This window comes from Oncorhynchus keta, chromosome 32 (genome assembly GCF_023373465.1).
Source record: "Oncorhynchus keta strain PuntledgeMale-10-30-2019 chromosome 32, Oket_V2, whole genome shotgun sequence".
Lineage (NCBI taxonomy): Eukaryota > Metazoa > Chordata > Actinopteri > Salmoniformes > Salmonidae > Oncorhynchus > Oncorhynchus keta.
The window spans coordinates 20,898,975-20,921,873 of record NC_068452.1 but is presented as its reverse complement, the minus strand read 5'-3'; the positions used below and the strand labels follow the sequence as shown (position 1 = coordinate 20,921,873).

General features: G+C 42.1%; 2 protein-coding genes across 7 annotated transcripts; one reads left to right on the top strand and one right to left on the bottom strand.

Annotated features, from left to right (window-relative positions):
* Positions 1 to 5,185: 5,185 nt before the first annotated feature.
* On the bottom strand, positions 5,186 to 9,141 carry LOC118376277 (NF-kappa-B inhibitor-interacting Ras-like protein 2). 5 transcript variants are annotated; one of them, XM_035762975.2, is made up of 4 exons: positions 9,016 to 9,141; positions 7,252 to 7,370; positions 6,908 to 7,149; positions 5,186 to 6,626 (listed from the first exon to the last, which is right to left on the bottom strand). In XM_035762975.2, exons 2-4 carry the CDS (start codon positions 7,343 to 7,345, stop codon positions 6,384 to 6,386), a joined length of 579 nt encoding a protein of 192 aa, XP_035618868.1. In that variant the 5' UTR covers positions 7,346 to 7,370; positions 9,016 to 9,141; the 3' UTR covers positions 5,186 to 6,383. The 5 variants fall into 5 exon arrangements, with proteins under 5 accessions (XP_035618868.1, XP_035618870.1, XP_035618871.1 ...); XM_035762977.2 differs by having other exon boundaries at positions 9,009 to 9,060; XM_035762978.2 differs by having other exon boundaries at positions 9,020 to 9,060.
* On the top strand, positions 7,888 to 19,269 carry LOC118376276 (dnaJ homolog subfamily C member 7-like). 2 transcript variants are annotated; one of them, XM_035762972.2, is made up of 15 exons: positions 7,888 to 8,041; positions 8,470 to 8,553; positions 12,953 to 13,041; positions 13,184 to 13,308; positions 13,538 to 13,651; positions 13,847 to 13,921; positions 14,039 to 14,157; positions 14,279 to 14,432; positions 14,647 to 14,811; positions 16,108 to 16,199; positions 16,327 to 16,400; positions 16,648 to 16,794; positions 16,968 to 17,120; positions 17,568 to 17,645; positions 17,769 to 19,269. In XM_035762972.2, the coding sequence occupies exons 2-15, from the start codon at positions 8,480 to 8,482 to the stop codon at positions 17,804 to 17,806; spliced, it is 1,497 nt and encodes a 498-aa protein (XP_035618865.1). In that variant the 5' UTR covers positions 7,888 to 8,041; positions 8,470 to 8,479; the 3' UTR covers positions 17,807 to 19,269. The 2 variants fall into 2 exon arrangements, with proteins under 2 accessions (XP_035618865.1, XP_035618864.1); XM_035762971.2 differs by having other exon boundaries at positions 17,565 to 17,645.
* Positions 19,270 to 22,899: the final 3,630 nt, after the last annotated feature.

Sequence of the window (22,899 nt, the reverse complement as noted above, 5' to 3'; positions counted from 1 at the left end):
GGCTTACAGTTTCAGCTACATTAATACCATAGAATCGTCCACACAATCAGAGCCTCTCAAACGTCATCGCCGTAGAGACGGGTCATACACTGTACTTGTGGATGACGTGAAATAATAGCCATACAGAACAGGGTTGAAGAGGTTTGGATGTAAGATGTCCGCACACGGAATATGACGGTCATATAGGAGGACGTTGTGGTGTGTCCTTGTCTCTCTCTTTCTCACTCCTCCATCCCTGTGCACAGCCAAGGGAACCATGGATAGTAGACCAGCCCAGATACAGAGCTCAGTCCTGGGTATAATAAGGGATCTGTCCCCTTATAATAGAAAGAGACACCATGGATGAAACAAAGCACTAGGATCACATTCTCTTCAATTGCAGTGTGGTGAAATGTCAAGTATCTATCAGTCTACCAGTAAAAGAACATATGCTGCATGTAATGGCAGGTTATGAAACTACAAGGCAGCCATGTTGACTGAGGCTACTGCCGATGAGGTGGGAGGAGCTGGCGTTTCTCAAAACTGAGTTTCCTGGTATAGGATCTGCATATCACTGATGTCAAAGCACAGCTTTCATTTCCCCCTATTTTAGAAATGAGTTTAACACAGCAGGCATTCAAACGCTGCAAAGATAATTGCATGAAGGTGAATGGAGAAAGGTGTCTGCCCCCATCCGAGTCCTGCCTGATTAGCTCTGTTTATACCTGGTTCCAACCTGCTGCCTTTGTCCTGATCTTGTTCACATTCTGATTGTGCCCACATTTTTAGACCAGTGTAGACAATTAAAAGACGCATTGTGATCCGATCTTATAAGTGTAAACAGACAAGATCAGGACGAAGGTTGCATGTTAACAGCAGGTATAAACAGGGCTATTGACAGAGAAAGGAGTGGCATGCTGAGGATCAACAGTCTGAATGATATTCTGGATTATCTGCACAGTGTTCACACCCAGATGGTTTCAGCGGGCAGAACATCATAACATCATACTCTGGAGCGGCTCGAGATAATGGAGAGAGATTAGGTTCTGAACAATATCATGGAACGGTACTGGATTCTGGACCACCACCACAGCTCAGCTCAGCTCTGTTCTTCACAGCTTTTCTCTGTCCTTCGTGTACAGAGCGGGTCCTGTGTCATGTGGTCTTGTTGTCTGAACAGAAGCCAGAGTCAGTCTCTTGCCATAATGACGCCAATCATCAAAGCCACGTCTGTCTGGAGACTCTTCTGGACTGTAATGAACTGTAACAAGCATACCATAATGTGAATTTTGTTCAATCAGCTATTCATTTGTTAGCTTCCCACCCATGTCCTTGTTAATTGGAAGTTCTCATAATGTAGTTGGACAGCATTGTTGTTCTCACTACCAGTGTAGGTCCTTATGTCAGCTCTCCCCGTGTGGAAACGTTAGGTAAGCAGAAACACACCTCTCCCATTGCCAAAACCAGGGAAGTTCAAGTCAAGTGATCACATCCATGTCTGAAGCCAGTCTCGGGATGACGGAAGAAGCATGGAACCTTGCAAGACCTCTCCACAAACCCCTACATATCCACAACACTGATATATTGATCTCTACCTGAATGCTGTGAAGTGACACCCATTTCTTTTGCTGTGGAGGTCAGTCTGTCAGTCCCTGGTTCCTCCCTCTCTGTATCAACCCTACAGGGACACTGAGTCAGTTCAGTGTGTACGTCAAGTTGTACAGTGCATATCAATACCTGTGACTGCTTGGCTGCGGTTAGACAGGCAGCTCAATTCTGATATTCTTTTTCACAAATTGGTCTTTTGACCAATCAGATCATCTCTGAAAAAGATCTGATTGAAGAACTGAATTGGCCTGCCTGTGTAAATGCAGCCCTTTTGTTCCATTTAAAGCCTATTGTACATTACAAAACATGTACTACGATGTAGAAGATATTCTATGAGAGGACATGACCAGTATTTATTGTAGCACCTTTGTCACTGTGTTCACAGTACATTTGATTACAATGATCTTCATGATGTACAATAGGAATTGTAAGGTGGAATAGAGTGTAAGATCATTTGACACGCTATTGAGTCTTTGCTTTAAATGTTTTTTTTTTCCATCTGTATAGATAATGCCAGGTTGGATATGAATGACAGAGAAATAAATGGGGGAGAGAGAAATAGACAGAGGGAGAAGTTGGATAGTGAAATAAATCGATTAGATCTTTCACTTCCTCAGCCTCACTTTGTATTTTATTGACCTTTAAGTGTCCGGCGATTGACTGGAACCAGCCGACTTGTCAACATGTCCCGCTTTCTAATGTCAAAGGTGTTAGATCCTCCACACACACACACACACACACACACCACAGCATATTGCTTTGCAGCATGATCAACTCATATTTTAAACATGATTCAAAATGACGTGTGTTTACATTCATTAGGTATTGTCCTATAGCAGATTATGTAAACTCACCCTCTGTGTATTCAGGTGGAATGAGCTGCACCAACTGCTTTGGGGCTCGGTTAATGTTGATCTGTCACAGAGCATCAAAATCATTATTTCATCAACATTTGACCTTTCCCTTTCCACCAAATCATGGCCACAAATTCATAGCTCTCTTGTGAAGAGGAGGAAATCATCTCTTCTGTGACAGTTTTAGCTTTGCAGCAGGCCACGGCAGCTGCAGCTTTCTGGAGGGATTTTGAATTTAAAAAAAGATCTGGCCTTATAACAGGGAACCTGTTTGGAATCTGGGTTGTGTTTGGTCCAGAGGCTAAGGTCAAAAAATCATGCCAAATCACAAGTCCATTGTTCAACCTGTGTGCTGTCCTCTCTATCCAAACCCTTAAATCTCACACTACCTCTTGAAGACAGTGTCGGGAGGGAAAGGCTGCGATTAGAAGGTCACTATAGCAACTGCCAAGGTTGAGATAAATAATCTCCACTGTAAAAAGAAATAGGGAGAAATCCCATTGGTCCTCTATGTCCCTGGGGGAAACTAGCTCGATGCTCAGTTGCAGCACTGAGGAAGGATTTTTTTTTTGCTATGACAGTAAAACAGTATTGGAGTAGAGATAAAAGGACATTACCTCTGTATGTTTTGTCTTAGTGTCATTGTTACAAATCCCTTTTGCCCTGACAGTCTAGGGGGATGGTAATGAGACTCGTAACAGAACTCATGCAAATTATAATAGTGACAAAGTGTGAAAGAAATAACCACAACTGAAATCTACCATCAAACTCAGGGTTTATTGTAAATCATACAGTAATGGGGGGCTGAGCTGGACCCAAGGAAAGAAACAATAAGTATTCAAAAACACCCCTAAGCTAGACTAGCCTAACTAACAAAAAAATACAGTGACAGGTAATGACAAAGTGCTATGGAGGTGCTCAAACAAAAGATAGCTCAATACACACAGAGAGTGAACCAGAGAGACCTACAGACATGGCATTTACAGAGAGATTGAGCTCTAGAGCAAACAACTGACAGGGTTTTTAAACCAAGGGAAAAGAACTGTGATAGGGTAGGAAACAGGAGGAGGTGTGTCTTCTGATTGATGATTGGATTGGTGACTGATTGGGGAGTGATGATTTTCACCTGTGAGGGGAGAAGGAGAGAAAAGAAACACACACACACACACACACACACACACACAGGATACTTGTATCCGTAACAGTCATCCTTGGGGAAATGGTTTTGGCGGTAGTCTAGTTGAAGAGGTGCGTTCATAAATCACAACAGGGACAAGTCACAAATCTACTGCTCCTCTCGCCCCCCTCCGCAGTATTCACAGTGTGTATTTCAAGCCGTGTGGTAAATGTCACATTTTAACAGGAGATCAATATAGAGAGTGAGATGTTTTATGGTTCATTGCCCTCTGTTAAACGTAGATAAGAAAATATATGAGAGTGTGGCGGGTTATATAGGGTCCTGGAGGCTGTTTTGTGTTAAAGTTATTGTACCTTATGTACTGTGTAAGAAGACAAATGTGGGTTGAAATACTATGCTAGTTTATAATGATCCATACATGTGACTCAATAAATGCACAAGTTCTTAGTAAACATCATCAGCACACTGGCTCGTCATTAAAAACAACCTGCTTGTGCTCTGAAGGTGAGTATAGTATCTATTCAGAGACGTTCCACTTGAGGTTTTCTCATTAGCTTACATTAACCTTTCCAGTCAGCTGGCCCGTGTGGAACTGTTGAAAGCTTCATTTGCTCTACATAAACATGTCTGACCTTGTCTCAGTTTATGTAGGGCAGAATTCTCATCACCACAGGGACTTATCCCTACTACAACACTGTTTCAACGTAAAAAAGGGCCACTTAAAATATATATCTTTTTTTTGTGCCTGAACTATTTAGATGTATAGTTCCAATGGTATAGAATAGATCTTTCAGCAATCTATTCCTCAGAACCAATGCCATTCACTGGGGAGAGGAATCTTACCTAACCTGACTGTTGTCAATGTCAGGTTAAATATAGATTACAAAGAATCTCGCCTGAAGTATCTTACATCAAAGGCAGAGATGAGGCCTTTATAAAGGATTTGTACAGATGTACTCACAGCAATCACCACAAAAGAACAAAAGGCCAATTGCACACAAGGTCCAACCGAAATTTGACTTCCGCTTTTAACCCAACCCCTCCGAGGGACACACATACAGGTTTGTTGGAGAGGTGTTGGGGGATGCCACACTGAGCAACCAGGGGGTTGTTGTTGTGGGGGGGTTAAGGGCTTTGCTTATGGGCACAACAGAAGGAATCTAGGATTTGATACCAGAAACCCTCCTGTTGCCAGCTCACTTCCCGCATGATTTTTCCCTGTTGGACCAAGGATTTGAACTGGCAACCCTTCAGCTGCTGGCTCACATCTCAAACCAATAGGCTACCTACCAGCAGTGAGAAAAGAAGTTGAATCGTTGGTCATCCAAGCTGCTTTAAAATGTTGCCCTTTGAAAATGCATGAGTTATTCTGTGACACTACTCAGACTTCTCTCTCCTTCTCCACATTTCTGACATGGAGGCAGAGTTTGGATGGATTTGAGCAAAGTTCAGAGATCTCTGTAGATCTTTATCCTAGCTCACAGGGATGATCTGTGGCGATGGCAGCGCAATGTAGGAATATTTTAATAAAGACATTCAAATGTTTGTATTATGTTTAATTACTTCATAAATCATGGAAATAAAAGATATACACAACAGCCTCAACTTAGATGCAGAGGGAATATTTTAATTTGTTTACACGGCATGCAAAAGATTATCCAGTCTCCAGAACATTTTAAAAGATGAATACTGTGCTCTATATTGCATCAGTATAAATGCCCCAATAAAAATGAAAATAATATGCACTTCAATTTTACAGACATAAAGATGCAAATTCACAACGTCAAAAACATAATACAAACATAAAGATCTGTGAATAGTCACAAAGCAAAAAACTACATCCAAACTAGGCCACGGCATCTTTCTTGTTCAGTGACACACACATGAAATGTTGCACAATAACTATGGACCCTGATACAGCATTAAAGGGCTTCGGTCAGACAAACAATTTGAAAATGAAATACATTTGCATTTCGTCTGACCAACATAGTGTTTAACAGCTCAGTAACAAAGATCAAGGACGCCCCATGGTTTTCAAGGAGAGTAAGGAGTTTCTGATAAAGTACAGATAATTCAGCGTGCTTATTAGGCTGTGGTCAAGAGCTCCATAGATATAACAGTCAGGGCAAGCCTCTTTCGCTCAGTCGCCACATCAGGGCCTGTCCAGCAGGCAGGAAGTTCATCAAACACCCTGCTCACCAAGGGACATCACATAACACTGCTAGTCTGTCACAACAATTTAAATCTTTAGACAATAATGTCATTTTAAAACTCAAAGCGATCTCAAAAGGAAGTAACATGTTTTCTGACATCTCTAAAAGAATAGAGGAATGTTTTTTTAATTCTCCAAAATATGGATTTGTTTCATGTACTGTAACTTAAAATAAAATGCAGATCATCCATGCTAAAATAGTTGCCATATTTCATCTGAGTAGATGGCATGCCAGTAGTGTAACAAATCTCCTGATTAACTAACAGTAATATAATCCCTTATGTATCCTCCATGGTACAAACAACCCTCTTGATTATCCATTTGTGTTACTTTTGATGTAATTTACTTGTCATCAAAGATCAGCCTAAATGGTCTGATATAGGTCTAAATATCAGTGAAAATCTCAATGAAACCATTGGTTTCTGATTCAGTCGGTGTGCATTCGTTCAGACCTAAAATTGCCTGTATTTGTAATAGGCTAATAATCAGCCTACTGTGTTTCTCCTCTCCTACTCTTTCACTCCCTGTCTCCTGAAATCTTTCTTATTCTTCATCAACCCTCGCTGCCTCCCGCGACCAACCCCCTTCTACCTCAGCTATCGACAGAGCCACTCCCCTTGTTCTTATTGCGGCTGAGGGGGAAGGATGATTTGCTCTGGGGCTGGGTCATCTTGCTGGCCAGGTGGACAAAAGGCTCGATGAGGGTCCTTCGGTCTGCCACAGACACCTCCCACAGACGCACCTTTTCTGTCTTGGCCCAGTGCTGGGCCACCTCAGAGTCCACGTTCCTATGCTCCTGCATGTCCAGCTTGTTGCCAAGCACCACTATGGTCACCTGTGGAAAGATCATCTCATCCATTTAGCACAGCCTCACATCACCTGGATATCAGCAAGTGAAATGTGGTGGGTAGATAAGAACATTAGGACATCTTTAAAAAATATATATTTTACTTGATTATTTTCCCCTAACCCTACCACTGATGGTCTGCAGTCAGAGTTGATAGGACGGCCGTTCATCAGCAGGGTCTGTTTTGTCCTGAAGTCTGCGGTGTTATTCAACTAGCCTACACGACACTGTGCTTTACAACTACCATTGAAATCGATGAAAGTCCTTACCTCTTTCTTATCACGGAAGCGGTCAATGTCTTTCTTGAGGGCCTCCATGCGTTTGAAGGACTCCTTACTGTCGATGCTGTAGACCAGGACAAAACCGTCCGCAAAGGAGAAGTAGTGGCGAGGGAACTCCAGACCATCACGAAGACCCCGGGTGTCGTAGAAGCGCACTTGCTCTCGAGTGCCACGGTCCGTTTCTATGGAGCCAATATAGATATCCTCCAGGGTCTCCATGGGCTCTGAGCCTAGGGGGGCACTTTGAGATATCAATGGGACCAGATGATCCGTGTAGTCAAAACATCAACATTGTCCTTGGTCTACCTAGGTCCTACAAATTAATTGTTTACCCGCAATATGATTGGCATACAGCAGTTGCTCCAGGACAGCAGTCTTGCCAACGGCAGCCAGACCACACACCACCACTTTACAACTCTTGCCCATGATGATGATCAGTCTCTTGGCAACTCTGTAATTGAATAACAAGTCAGGTGACAGTCTTGTCTCTGCAGCTAGCATGGAAAAGAAGAGACAGACAGACAGGCACACACAAAACATGATATTATCATGACCGTAGCAAAAGTTTGCTCGCTAGCTACATGCTAACGTTTAGCATCTATTTAGTTAGCTAAACGATTCTATTTAACTGATAATGGCCGTTGTTATGTTCTTCCAGATAACAACTCAATTCAACATTTGATTTCCTTGCAAACTTTTTACCTTTAAAATGTAACTACACCGCTCCCGTAAATTCCAGACGCCACTATCTAAAAATACTTCCTGTTTACAATGCTTACGTAACGTCTCCCTCACTACTTAAAGTAACTGCGACCTCTAGCGTCCGATGGTTGAAATACTTGTTTGAGTCACAACCGCAGAGGATGGAAGACATGGACATATTTTATTTTAATAGAGCGAGATAGGTTGAATGTTACTCTATTTTTACTGACAAAAATAGTCTGTCCGACCATACATTGTTTTACCCTGGCTGGTTGTCTGTTTCTGCTCTCTTGCCAATGCCAATGCCAACTCCTGGTGGGCCAAAAACTATGGGGGAATTAAGGTGAGACTGTACAGCCGATCTGCCAACTTCTGTCTGTAGCTTCCGAAGAGTTTGGGCTACACACTGATATGATGAAGGTGAGTCTCTCACGAACTCATACGTGTCGGTTGTTGTGATTTAGAACGTAAGCCTCATAAGACTCACCTGAAGGTAGCCTGGTACCAGTTAATTCAAACATTTTATGGCAGAATGTATGGAAGTCGTATAGTGCCCAAAAAGGCTGCCCGATCTTTCTTATATCTTAAGGACAAACACTTCAAAACAAACTTCATTTTTGCCTATGCCAAATTCAATGCTGTCAAAAAAACATTTTTAGATATATTTTTGATACCTAAATTGGTCCTAAAATTCCAGATCAAATATCTAAATTATCCTTGGTATGACCATCTTGAAACAATTCCATATGTTAGCTTAGTAGATGCTGGTGGAACAAAAAGGTTTTGTTCAGGACTAACTTTCAATGATCGATCGTCTTGTCTGGCTGTCAATCAACCCCCCTTCTCAGTCCCAGCAAAATGGCGACGGTTGATGACTGCGATGTGACCATGGATCCTGAAATGGAAATACTAAGCGACGAAGAATTGGAGAGGTACGTTGCGGAAAATGTACAACAAATGTTACACATTAGATTTAAGATTGTTCTCGTGCCATTGTCATGTTATTATAATCTTGGTCTGGCTAGTGTTGGTTTACTTTTGCTTTGTGTCACACGGGAAGTAGGCCTTGCTAACCGGTTAGCTAACTAACGTTAGCCATTTTTCTCTTTTTCAAAAATCCATACCAACAAAGATAAAAGTGGACTTCATCTGTTGTGTTAGTGTTACCTAACCAACAAAGTTAGTCACAGTTTGCATCAACGTGTGTTACGGCTAGCTAACGTTAGCTTGCTATTGTACTAGCTAGTTGGCTAACGTTAGTAGCTAGCTATGACGGTCGCAAAGCCTATGGTAATGTTTTTGTTCTATAATTTTTACCAAATGTATTTCGCTAACTAGTTACTTAGCTAGCTAACGTAGATAACTGTTGTTAGTACTGCCATATTACCATGTACCTACGCACGAGCCAGAAAAGTCCCCCAAATCTTGCCCCACTCTGCCCACTCTTCCTCGCTGAGTGACGTCATTCCAGAACATTCTCAGGTCTTGATGACCTCAACGAGACAGCTATAAGTTAGGCTTTGCATGAGGTAACATACTATTGACTGACATGGTCTTCTTGGTATGCCTGAAGTGTGATCCATATTTTTACTGTAATGTTTTCCGAGGTTGTCAACTAGGCCTAGCCAGATCCATATATAAATGACGTTGGGCCTATCTAATATATTCCCACCCCTCGTAATTGTCATAACTTTTCTCTTAGTCAAAGTGGGGGCCACAAGTTCAACAACCAACAATTTGTTATGATCAGGTGATAATGGTAACTGTCCTGTTTCCTCAAGAACATGAAACATTACAAGGGCAAGGCATTGTCTTGGAAAATTGCCTTTATTTTCAGTTTCGCTTCATTGTCTGCTTTCTTGCTCCGATTGTGATCTGAACTGAAGCATGACGAGATTCCAAGAAAAATATATGGCAGTTGCCCTCTCCCTGGCTTGTCTTGCCATGTGGTTCCTGGTGATCTGCCTCTGTATTTCCCACTGAGCTCACATAGCTGCTCTGTTTGTGAGCTGTACCCAGAAAATACCCACGTGGCCACTACCTCTCAGGTCCTATATTTCCATTGGATGAGACCCCTCACTGCCTGCTGGTATGGCTCTTTCTATGTTTAGATGGTTTTGCGCAGCACCTTCCCTGTCCTCTCCCACCCCCACACCAAGGTTAACTCGTCCAGCCTACATGTTTGGAAACCGCAATAGCTGTGTTCAGGAAGCAATCTGATAGTCTTATCATAGACTTAAATTAGCCCTGGTCTACAACCAGAGTGAATTATGATTTTAAAGAAGACCTTCAATTCTAATATTGTCCCTTGTCTGTTGTTTTGCTTGTCAGCGGTTACATATAATATGCAGTATCATGTGATATCCTACCTCCTTGCAATCTGCGACACGGGCTAGGATGAAGTCATTGATTACTCGCAAGTGCACCTTGAGGTGTTCCTCTAAGTCCCTTTTCACATTTACTTGGTCTATTTTGTGTATCTGTGGATGATACAGTACGACCTGTTAGGGATGGGCATTTGACCTTTTTTGACCGAGTACTCGCGGTATATATTTTTTCAGAGTACGCTAATCCTAACCGCACAATTTGCCTCATATTGTTGTAATTATTATTCAGTCAAAATAGTGACATTTATGATTTATTTATTGAATCTGTAATATCAACTGGTTATATATTGTGGAACTCCATCTTCATAAAGGTAGTAACCTCAGCGGTGTGGCGCTTGCGTGTAGAAGCCTATGGCTATGCAATGGCATAGCCTTGTTTTGATCATTTAGAAGACAAGACACTATTTCCTGAGCCCTTATCACAGTCAAGACACCTATTTTTATAGTAAAAAAACATGATGTAATAGAACAGAATAAAATGGAACGGAATAATGCAAAGTGGAAATGTTATTCTCAGTGATAATTTGAAACGGGGCCCAGTTTGGCAAGTTGAGAAACAATAATTCAGGGTTACAAGCCAAAAAATGTCTACTTTTTAGTTTATTATGCCTGTTCCTTGGAATTTTCTAAATGGATGAACAATTCTACATTGAACCCTGCATGTGGATGGATTATGGCCAGGGCATCTGTTTGCTGAGTAGGCTTAATGCTTATGTTTAAAAAAATAAATAAAAATTAAAGCTCTTTCTATTAATCAAATTAATGTTTTTGCATATTTTCAGTGTGGAACCTGTCTATGTTTAGGGGGGGGGGGATAGCCTAACCACTTCTAATTGCAATGTAGGGTCATCACTAATGTTAGTTACCACAGGCACAAAGTCAAACCCTGCCACTTTCAACAATTCTGCTTCTTAAAATCAGATTTTAACCCTAACCCTTAACCACAGTTTTTTTAGGGAGTCACTCAGCTTTAAAATTGCTTATAGATTGTAACTTCCATGAATGTAATTGTCTGTATAATTTCCAATCCCCCATATATTTTTTGTAAATATATCTATCTTTTTCAACTATATTTTACATTATTATTTTCTCCTACTCCTACCATTTTGGTACACCAGAATTACATTAATTTCCAATGAAACGTTGCGTTTGCCTAGCAGCGTTGCAGTGTGTTCGGTGTGGTGCATATGTTGGATTTATTTAATTTATGTGTCAAACTGTATGCATAGACGGCTTGACAGAAATGGTAGCAGAAGGTGAATGTTGAACTTTTTTGTTGCACACATATCCTGATGCTGCGTACCATTTTGCGCAATGACGCTGTCGGTGTGTTCGAAGCGTTAGGCTTCTACTTCCAGATTACACTTTGTATTTTACAATAGTTATCTTTTGTTTGTTTTTAATCACATCCTTCAGCTACCCTCAGCCGCTCCCATCTATCTCTAAAGATCATCCAGTTTTGATCTCTATTTGCCATATATTTATAACTGCTGTTTCAAAATAATTCTGAACCTATATACATTTTACGGACATTATATTTTAGTGTAATCTTGTTTTTTAGCTCCACCCTTCAGCTCTAATCAACCCCTCCCATCTGTCTCTTAACACCATCCATTTTTATTTCTATTTGCCATATATTTATCAACTGTGATGTTTCGCAGAAGTTCAGAAACCTTTCTGTTCTCAGTTTCTACAGATTGTAAATTATTTTTAATTTTTTTCCCTAAAAGTATTATTGATTGATCGACTTCAGGCATGACTTCAAATTACCCAGTAGTGCTATTTGCAGAGTTAGCTCCGGGTAAATGTTGCAATTCTTCAGCCATGCCTGGACCTGCGACCAAAAACAAGCTACATGTGGACAGTACTAATACAAATTATCTAATGATTCTGTCTCTTCGATGTGAAATTTGCACAGCTGGGATGGTTGTTTTATATATATATATATATTAGGTTGCAATACATTTTTATAATAATTTTAATGAAGACATTCTAAGTTTTGAATTAGACATCATTTTGTGTATCAGTTCATACACAATGTGACATGGAATTGGTACATAAAATCTTTTCCCAACTATTTTGCAATCTCGGGCCAAAATACAAGTACCTTATTTTTCCCCTTTCCACTTGCCTCTTCAGTTTTTTGTGGTAAGGCCTCAATTAGTTGGTTGTAATTTTGGGTAGAGCAGATGTTTAATTATTTTTGCTAGCTGCATGTGTGACAACTTCACCACTACTATTTATGATATAATTTACAAGAATTATACTTTTTTTGAAAACATTGTTTATTTTTTTACCAATTAGTATATTTTAGTTTAACCATATTTGTTCTGTCTTTTCTGGTGGATTAAACTGAAATTGCAAACAACTTTCTATGGATTGTTTTAAAAATAGCAATATTTTGGAGTTTCATTTTCAAATAACCAAAAGTGAGAGTAAAGGGGAAAAGGCCACACTGTTCACAGTATGACTAACCTTAAATTAAGACCAAATAACTATTAAAAAAATATATAAATTGCATTTAATGAATTTTTGCAATATAGCCAATTTCAGAAAATTATGCAATTATTCCTAAACGCGCGTGTAGAGTGAGGTCGGAACGCAATCGAGTGAGTGAGGCGTGGAGGGGACAGGGACGTTAGGGAGCAGAACTGTGTGATGCTTGGTTTCTTTTTTGTTGTCCCGCAAATGCACATGTACAAATGGAACACTAGAGTCAAAGCAAATTTAATGTTATCTTCAAGATGAAATTGACCAAATAGTTTAACAATATTTGAAAAAAATGTGATCTCTGGTTAAAGATGGAGTTTTGACATTGGTTTGAGTACTCAATTAGTCATGCACATCCCTTCATTATGCAGTTTTACTCAGAACTCTCTCTTGGGTAATGTCAATAAATGGCCTCGTTCTCAAGCACTTTCTGTCTTTTTTTTTATTCATCCAGGGAAGCGGAGAGCTTCAAGGAGCAAGGCAATGCATACTACATCAAGAAGGATTACTCTGAAGCATTCAACTATTACACCAAAGCCATAGGTAAGAATTCCATCAGTGATATCAACTGCAAAGGATATCCTCTTTATAGAGGGGGAACATCTTTGTTTTCTGTGGGTGAGAGGATCATCTATTCTTGTTAACGACTGTGAGTGACTTCTTCTTTTTACTGTGTTCTCGACAGACATGTGTCCTAAAAATGCCAGTTACTATGGAAACCGGGCGGCCACACTGATGATGCTGAGCCGGCACAGAGAGGCGCTGGAGGACTCCCAGCAGGCAGTGCGGCTCGACGATACTTTCATGAAGGTAGGGTCCGCCACCAGGCGTAGCAAGCCTTGAATACCCATCTACCTCCTAGGCAGACAAGTTAGTCAGACCTTCCTGTTTGTCTCATCTCATAATACGTAAATATGTCTGGCAGTTGGATGAGTACAACGGTAAGGTAATGGAAAGATGAGTCATGGTTTGTGGGTTGGTCTCCTCCCTGCCTGTGGCAGTGTTTCTGCCTGTTAACTGTGAGTCAACTTTCCCACAGGGTCATCTACGGGAGGGGAAGTGCCACTTGTCCCTGGGCAACGCCATGGCAGCCAGCCGCTGTTTCCACAGGGTTCTAGAACTGGAGCCTGACAACAGCCAGGCACAGCAGGAGGTGGGTCAGACAGACAGTCTGTTTGGCAGACTAGGTCCTAACAGCAATGCATTGTAAAGAGCTAATTGCTCTACAGTAATTGAAATCCTTTGTTAATTGTGACCGATATTCCATGAGTTTTGTTTTCCTCAATCTAAGCATCAGGCAGCGTAGCGGCTTCCTTACATAAAAGCATATGTTTGAATCTATTTTCAGGTAAAGAATGCAGATTCTGTCCAGGAGTATGAAAAGATGGCTGAACTAGGATTTGAAAAGCATGACTTCAGGATGGTAGGCTGTTGGCTGCATGTTGTCTTTTTACCAAGCAAATTGTTATTCTTATATGGGGGAATGGGCAGATTGGTGCTAGATTTGATTTGACAATGTTTCTCTCTCTGGACTGTGCAGGTTGTGTTCTGCATGGACCGTGCCTTGGAGTCGGCCTCAGCCTGCCATCGGTTCAAGGTGCTGAAAGCAGAGTGTCTGGCCATGCTGGGGCGTTACCCAGAGGCCCAGTCAGTAGCCAGGTAAACAAGACATTGTTGGAGCCTGGAAAACCATTACATGAAGGCAATTTCCTTTGCTGATGCACACCATTGGAAATGTATCTTGTCATGTAAGACTTGTTTCTTTGTCTTTCTCTCTCAGTGATATCCTGCGGATGGACGCTACTAATGGCGATGCCCTGTACGTCCGTGGTCTCTGTCTGTACTATGAGGACTGTATTGACAAGGCCGTCCAGTTCTTTGTCCAGGCCCTGCGCATGGCCCCTGACCATGAGAAGGCTCGCCTGGCCTGCAGAGTGAGTCCTCCATCCACCTTCCACCAGGACTCTAGCCCTGCAATTAGGCTCAACTAACCTGCCTAATAATTATGCGAATGTGGACAAATTGCCTCCAACCTTTTGTAAGAGGTAGCCACAGAACACTATAGCCAGTTCTGTTTCCACGAGTAGCTTGCTGGCGACACACCTTAAGTTTGCAGAGGTTGCTAAGTGCTCTCTCATTTCCATCCAGAATGCCAAAGCACTCAAAGCCAAGAAGGAGGATGGGAACAAGGCCTTCAAGGACGGGAACTATGATGCGGCCTACGAGCTGTACTCTGAAGCCCTGACCATAGACCCCAACAACATCAAAACCAATGCTAAGCTCTTCTGTAACAGGGGCACCGTGGGATCTAAGGTGAGGCTCAAACACACAGCACCGGGAGGAGAACCCCCTCATCTGCCATACCATGTTATCTCGTCTTATGCAGCCGTGGCGTTTCTGCCATTTGGGTCCCCAGTTTGATTCGGCCTGTTATTATTATCATCATCTTAGTCTTCATTGGAAGGCTCTCCGTTTGCTTGCAAATGAGGTATTGCTGTTTTCAATTACACAGTTGTTTTTCCTTTTCAGCCAGGCAGCTGATATTTGATACCCGTAGGTCCCTATAAAATCTGCATTTTTTTTGTTGTCTGAATCTGTTTCAAGTTTTCGCTCTCCAAATCACACTTTTGATATAACATCCACATTTTAATTTATTTTTGTCCACAAGCACAGCAGGAGACCACTTTTGAGGTCTGTGAAAAATGTAAGAAATGTGGGTTTTTAGGTGTACTTACCCTTTTAATTCAACTGTGCACAAGCTTGAACTTTTTTGGTTCTGATGTTTCTGTAGTGCTCATGTCATTTCAGAGTTTGTAAAACAAATGGCCACTGGATTGATAATCCATGATATCATTCTGCCAGGTAGGCAGTCATAGGCTACTTTGTGTTTTAATATTTCATTGTACGTTTTTGGGAAAGCCTTTCCATCTCGCAGAAGACGGTTGTCATGACATTAGCATCATCACTAACGGCTACACAGAGTGGTAGACAAGCATGCACACCCACGGGCATTCCTGAGCCGTCGCCTCTTCAGAAAGTTCAAGGAAAATGTGAATCACTGATGCATGTCTTGTAATAATCTTGGACAAATGAATGCAGTTTCTAAGAAGTTCAAAACATTTAGTTGATTTTCTACTAAGTAAAATATATTTTTTAATGTTGAATTTATTTTATGTCTGGATCCTGTGATTCCATCCCAATTCCCTGCAAAACAGATTTTAAAGGGCCTTATACCGGTTTAGCTCAAAATGTAGCTGTTAGATTGTAAATCCTCCAGGAAGTCACTCATATGGACCAATGTAGCGCTACTGTACTGGCTGCGGAGGTGGCCTTCTGCATGGGCACCCGCATACTCTCTCGCTCACACGTGCGCTCACACTCACCCGTGCACAGATGCGTGCCACAAACTCTCACCCACCTCTCATACAGCGAGGCCCCTCTTACCGTTTGTATTTTTAGCTGTGCTCCGCACTTTGCTTCATTTTCTCTATCTAGAACTAGGCCAGCATTTCTTCTCTTTTTCTTCCTCTGTCGCACGCTTCCTTGCACATTCCCCAGTCCCCTTACTCTTTTTCTCTTTTATTTCCGTTTCTCCCCCCCCTTTCAAAGCTGAAAAAAATAGACCAGGCCATTGAAGACTGCACAAAGGCAGTTAAACTGGATGAGACCTACATCAAGGCCTATTTACGGAGAGCACAGTGGTACGTCAATCAACCTTAGTTTCCTAGCAATATGTCCGTGGTAGTGGTTCGTGAGCATGCAAGAATATGGATATTCATCGGATATGGTTATGATCTTTAAAGCTTGTTTCTATACATCTGTGTTCAGTTACATGGACAAGGAGGAGTATGATGAGGCTGTGAGGGATTATGAGAAGGTCTACCAGACAGAGAAAACAAAAGGTATGTCTGTGTCTCATTGGTGCGACTCGACCACCCCTCTCTCCATCCCAGCCTACTACGCTACACCTCTGTCTGGGTTCTGTTGCTTCACACTCCTGCCCCCCCTCCCTCCCTGTTATGACGCAATGTCTCATGTGTCGGTCTCTGAGGGGTGGAATTACTGTATAGCTCCTCCTGCTGTTATGGTGCCCTAACTGCTCTTTGTTATTAATACTATCTTTGTCTCACTCTTAACTCCTTTCCTTAGAACACAAGCACCTCCTGAAGAATGCACAGTTGGAGCTGAAGAAGAGCAAGCGGAAAGATTACTACAAGGTGCTGGGAGTGGACAAGAACGCCACAGAGGACGAGATCAAGAAGGCTTACCGTAAACGGGCCCTCATGCACCATCCAGGTAGCTAAGAGAGGCCATTTCTCAGTTCAACTATCCAGTCTATTTTACTGACATAAAAAAGCAGTGTCAGAAGACGTATTTCAATGCAAAGGGGAAACAAAACATTTAACTTAGCCGCTCCTGTACCTCCTCTCATTTCCCCCTGACTGACGGCCCTGGTTTGTCTCTCTCAGACCGTCACAGCTCGGCCAGTGCTGAGGTTCAGAAGGAAGAGGAGAAGAAGTTTAAGGAGGTGGGCGAGGCGTTCACTGTGCTGTCTGACCCTAAGAAGAAATCCCGCTACGACAGTGGTCACGATATGGAGGACGACACAGGCAACATGGGAGGTGAGGGCTGGAGATCAGCAGGGGAACCCGTTTCAAGGGAGGATGGGCGGGGTAGAGGGTGAAGCTGCCGTGTCTGTTTGTGAAAAATAACAAACGGTCTCTCATACCCTCGGGACATCATTTCACACACAATAGAATAGCAGAATATCTACTGGCATTATTTTTTGCTGCTCCTCTGCTCTGTTTCATCAACAAAACAATAAAGGTGCTGGGGCGAAAAGTGCCGCTCCTTCCCTTTATGTATTTCAGCTTTAACAGGGACTAAATTACTGTTACTTGACTTGATTTAAACACCAACTGGGTTAAGCAATTTGTATTTCAGAGCTGTAAATGGGTGTTTATCACATTAATTTTACATGGTTACACAATGAATTTGTGGTGAGATTGTATTGGCTGCTTCCCTCAGCTGTGATGTTGATCCTCGTAATGTGTTTCTGTCCCCAGCAGATTTTGACGCCAACAACATTTTCAAGGCATTCTTTGGTGGCGGAGGCGGCCAGGGCTATAGTTTCGAAGCTAATCAATGTATGTATACAAACAGCTGTAGGAAACCGTGTTTAAAAATATATATATAATTTTTCTTTTAAATAAATTCACAATTCAGCATATTTCAGATTCTGTTGAATAATTTACACTTTTGTTTTATAGCATCCGGACCAGGAAATTTCTTCTTCCAGTTTGGTTAATTGGAGGATCCTAGTACTTATACAGTAGCTCAATCATGGACTCTATTCAAATGGATTCACCCCCCAACTCCACCCTCATTTTTAATTTGTCTGGCTGTTCCTCAGTTGGACTCTGTCATATCACATCATGCAACAAACGAATGATGCAAGCATCCATTGAAGACTAATACTATTTTGATATTTGGTTTCATTTGGTCAAACAATAAAAACATTGAAATTCAATTTGTATAAAAACAATGTTGGCCCAAAAAAGTATGACTCATAATGGAACTTTTAAATGGGACTGTGCAGATATCTGTGGCCTTCTGAAGGCTTGGGCCAAGATGTGACTTCAAGATGGGGAAATCTGAGACAAACCTCCTTAAACCGCCTACACTTGACCTACTGTCCAAGCAGTATTCAAAGCATGCATATCTTGCCCAGTATTTAATGGTGCAAAATACCATGGGCAACTGAACAACTTGCATGTTGTGTGGCAGCCTACTTTATACCCAACAACCAAAAGATGACTTAGCAGCTGTGGATGATTGCTTAATGAAAGTGGTCTCCATTTCATCATGTTATATGAACAGTTAATTATTTTCCATAACAGCCTGGGGTAAATAGAGTTAATCCATAAACTACTGCTTAAGTACAGTCAGAAGATGGCTGTGCTGGTGTACTATGCCAGGCCTGTTGCCATGTTGTGGTCAGCTTCCTCACCACAGGTTTTATGTTTGATGTTGCCATTCACCGGTTGCTACATTGTACATTTTACTGGAATGTAAAGTGTTTATTTGTGTTGATAGTTTGACTGTTTTCTTATTTTTTTTAATGTATATTTATTGTAAATTGGCTGTCTCAGAGCCACTACCAGGATATGAGGATGCTCCTCTATTGTGGAAAAGACTGAAAAGGGGCACCAACGAACAACATCCTTTTGGCACAAACTCAGGAAATGAATTTGGTTGTACTTGCCATTTTATAAGATACTGTGTAGACGTCTATATATTTAACTGGCTGTGTATGCTGAATGTGAGCAACCGCTCAGTCAACACCATCTCACTTACAGCACACTATGTATACAGTCTATGATTGGGGTTATCAAGAACGTGTCTAGGTAAACTGTCAAATGAGTTAACATCTTATTTTGCCCATGCTGTTTAAAAGTATTCCCTAGTATAATGTAGGTTGCCTATGGGCTATTGGCTATGCCCCTAGCAGTATTAGACTATTCAGGCCCGGGTTCCTCTGCCCTGTGTAAATTATGCAGCTAATATAAAAGAGCTTATACAATTGCTATGACATTAGAGGTTCAGTAGAGGTTCTTTTTTAAAATTTGATTTAAGATCTCTTGGTGCACTTTTAAGAGGAAGGCATCCCCATCCTGGACTTGCTCTCAAGAAGCCCTCAACAGTCTTGACTATGGAGTCTTTATCCAACAGCCATGTAAATAAAGCAGGCCTCTTGTTTCCCCCTTCAAATGTGCCGTTTGTCAATGTTTGTATTTGGTATTTATTTGATTTCCTTTGGCCTTATTCTTTTCGGGGTGTACCCCAAGCTCAAAGAAAGTACTAAAAACTAAATATTTTAGGATCTAAGACAGACTAATTGTTTGGTGTTTTGGGGAGGTTGTTGGTGGTGAATGAGTAAAAAAATGAATATATTTAACTGTTCGGAGGTAATAAGATTAAAGTAATTCACATTCACCACCTTTTTCATCTGTTGCTAGTCCAGACAGGGCTGCTCTAAATTACCGGACAGTCTCCACTATAAATAGCACCGCCACAAAGTCAGAATTATCTATCGTAAAAATTCATGAACACATACATTAGCTTTTTTAAAATATATATATATATATATAAATGAGCGGGTTTTATGCCTTTGTGGCTGTGGTAACTAGTGACGACATAGAAAGACTCCTCTAGATACTTGTTAGGCTGGGTGCTAGGATACCACTGAAGGGACTTTGTTGCAAAAATGTCTGACAATGAAGGAGGCCAAGGACCCAAAAGCACATTTTGTACTTACATGGCCGAGGGGGACCAGTTGTACCACAAAGGAGAGTATGTCAAAGCCATTGAAAGCTACCTTACCTCTTGTGTGTTGGTAACTAGCAGCTAGAGTACAGTAGCTAGTAAAGTTAGTTAGAGGAGATGATTGGCAGGGAGGGACATAAGGATAGGGCAGCCGTGTTTCTAGCCCCTTGGCCACTTTGCAATATTTATTTTTTGTTAATAAGTACAGCCGGGAAAAACTTTTGGATATCAGAGCGGCGGTAACTCACCAGCATTACAACCAGGTCTACGACTCACCCGAATCGGATTCTTTGTTTGTATCCCTTCACCCGCTTTGTGGATAACACAGTGCCACCGATGCGGCCTGCTACCAAGGACTGTGTGCTCTCCGTGGCCGACATAAGACATTTAAGCGTGTTAACCTTCGCAAGGCTGCTGGCCCAGACAGCATCCCTAGCAAAAAAGTCCTCAGAGCATGTGCAGACAAACTGGCTGGAGTGTTTGAATATGTCTGGAATCTCCATATCCCAGTCTGCTATCCCCACATGGTTCAAGATGGCCACCATTGTTCCTTACCCAAGAAAGCAAGGGTAACTGAACTAAATGACTATCGCCCCGTAGCACTCACTTCTGCCATCATGAACGGCTTTGAGAGACTCGTCAAGGATCATATCACTTCTATCTTACCTGACACCCTAGACCCACTTCAATTTGTTTAGCGCCCCAATAGATCCACAGACGATACAATCACCTTCGCACTGCACACTGCTCTATTCCATCTGGACAAGAGGAATACCTATGTAAGAATGTGGTTCATTGACTATAACTCAGCATTCAACACCATAGTACCCTTCAAGCTCATCATGAATCTCGAGGCCCTGGGTCTGAACCCTGCCCTGTGCAACTGGGTCCTGGACTTCCTGACGGGCCGCCCCCCAGGTGGTGAAGGTAGGAAACAACACCTCCACTTCCTGTCAGGCTGTATCACCACCGGGCACGTAAACTCTACCGCCCGCAACCGCAGGACTCTCCAGAGGGTGGTGCGGTCTGCCCAACACATCGCCGGTGGGCAAACTACCTTCCCTCCAGGACACATACAGCACCCAATGTCACAGGAAGGCCAAAAAGATCATCAAGGACAACAACCATCTGAGCCACTGCCTGTTCACCCTGCTATCATCCAGAAAGCGAGGTTAGTACAGGTGCATCAAAGCTGGGACCGAGAGACTGAAAAACAGCATCTATCTCAAGGCGATCAGACTGTTAAATAGCCATCACTAGCACATTTGAGGCTGCTGCCCTATATACATAGACTTTAAATCATTGGCCACTTTAATAATGTTTACATATTTTGCATTACTCATCTCATATGTAAACTCAGCAAAAAAAAAAGAAACGGCCCTATTTCAGGACCCCGTCTTTCAAAGATAATTCGTAAAAATCCAAATAACTTCACAGATTTTCATTGTAAATGGTTTGTGCTTGTTCAATGAACCATAAACAATTAATGAACATGCACCTGTGGAACGGTCATTAAGACACTAACAGCTTACAGACGGTAGGCAATTAAGGTCACAGTCATGAAAACTTAGGTCATTAAAGAGGCCTTTCTATTGACTCTGAAAAACACCAAAAGAAAGATTCCCAGGGTCCCTGCTCATCTGTGTGATGCTGCAAGGAGGCATGAGGACTACAGATGTGGCCTGAGCAATAAATTGCAATGTCCGTACTATGAGACGCCCAAGACAGAGCAACAGGGAGACAGGACGGACAGGTGATTGTCCTCGGAGTGGCAGACCACGTGTAACAACACCTGCACAGGATCGGTACATCTGAACATCACAGGTACAGGATGGCAGCAACAACTGCCCGAGTTACACCAGAAATGCACAATCCCTCCATCAGTGCTCAGACTGTCCGCAATAGGCTGAGAGAAGCTGGATGGAGGGCTTGTAGGCCTGTTGTAAGGCAGGTTCTTACCAAAAATCACCTTCAACAACGTCGTCTATGGACACAAACCCACCGTCGCTAGACCAGACAGGACAGGCAAAAGTGCTCTTCACTGACAAGTTGCGGTTTTGTCTCACCAGGGGTGATGGTCGGATTCGCGTTTATCGTCGAAGGAATGAGTGTTACACCGAGGCCTGTACTCTGGAGCGGGATCAATTTGGAGGTGGAGGGTCTGTCATGGTTTGGGGCGGTGTGTCACAGCATCATCGGACTGAGCTTGTTGTCATTGCAGGCAATCTTAATGCTGTACGTTATTTTGTTTTTTATTTTATTTCACCTTTATTTAACCAGGTAGAACAAGTTCTCAACTCAAGTTCAACTTCTTACAACTGCGACCTGGCCAAGATGAAGCAAAGCAGTGCGACACAAACAACACAGAGTTACACATGGGATAAACAAACACAATTGAAAAATCTATATACAGTGTGTGCAAATGTAGTAAGGCAATAAATAGGCCATAGTGGCGAAATAATTACAATTTATCCATTAAACACTGGAGTGATAGATGTGCAGAAGATGAATGCGCTGGGGTGCAAAGGAGCAAAAAATGAATAACAATATGGGGATGAGGTAGTTGGATGGGCTATGTACAGGTGCAATGATCGGCAAGCTGCTCTGACAGCTGATGCTGAGGGAGATATAAGACTCCAGCTTCAGTGATTTTGGGGGTGAAATATACCTGCTGGAGTTTGTGCTACGGGTGGGTGCTGCTATGGAGACCAGTGAGTTGAGATAAGGCAGGGCTTTACCGAGCAAAGAATTATAGATGACCTGGAGCCAGTGGGTTTGTCAACGAATATGAAGCAAGGGCCAGCCAATGATAGCATACAGGTCGTAGTGGTGGGTAGAATATGGGGCTTTGGTGACAAAACGCATGGCACTGTGAAAGACTACATCCAGTTTGCTGAGGAGAGTATTGGAGGCTATTTTGTAAATGACGTCAAGGATCGGTAGGATAGTCAGTTTTACAAGGGTATGTTTGGCAGCATGAAGGATGCTTTGTTTGCGAAACAGGAAGCCGATTCTAGATTTAATTTTGGATTGGAGATGCTTAATGTGAGTCTGGAAGGAGAGTTTACAGTCTAA

Coding starts and splice junctions, on each gene's coding strand:
- LOC118376277 (XM_035762975.2), bottom strand. CDS start 7,345: ATGGGCAAGAGTTGTAAAGTGGTGGTGTGTGGTCTGGCTGCCGTTGGC. Junction 7,150..7,251: donor GTATGCCAATCATATTGCGG/GTAAACAATTAA, acceptor GTGCCCCCCTAG/GCTCAGAGCCCATGGAGACC. Junction 6,627..6,907: donor GCTTCCGTGATAAGAAAGAG/GTAAGGACTTTC, acceptor ATCTTTCCACAG/GTGACCATAGTGGTGCTTGG.
- LOC118376276 (XM_035762971.2), top strand. CDS start 8,480: ATGGCGACGGTTGATGACTGCGATGTGACCATGGATCCTGAAATGGAA. Junction 13,042..13,183: donor CTATTACACCAAAGCCATAG/GTAAGAATTCCA, acceptor TGTTCTCGACAG/ACATGTGTCCTAAAAATGCC. Junction 13,922..14,038: donor AAAAGCATGACTTCAGGATG/GTAGGCTGTTGG, acceptor TGGACTGTGCAG/GTTGTGTTCTGCATGGACCG.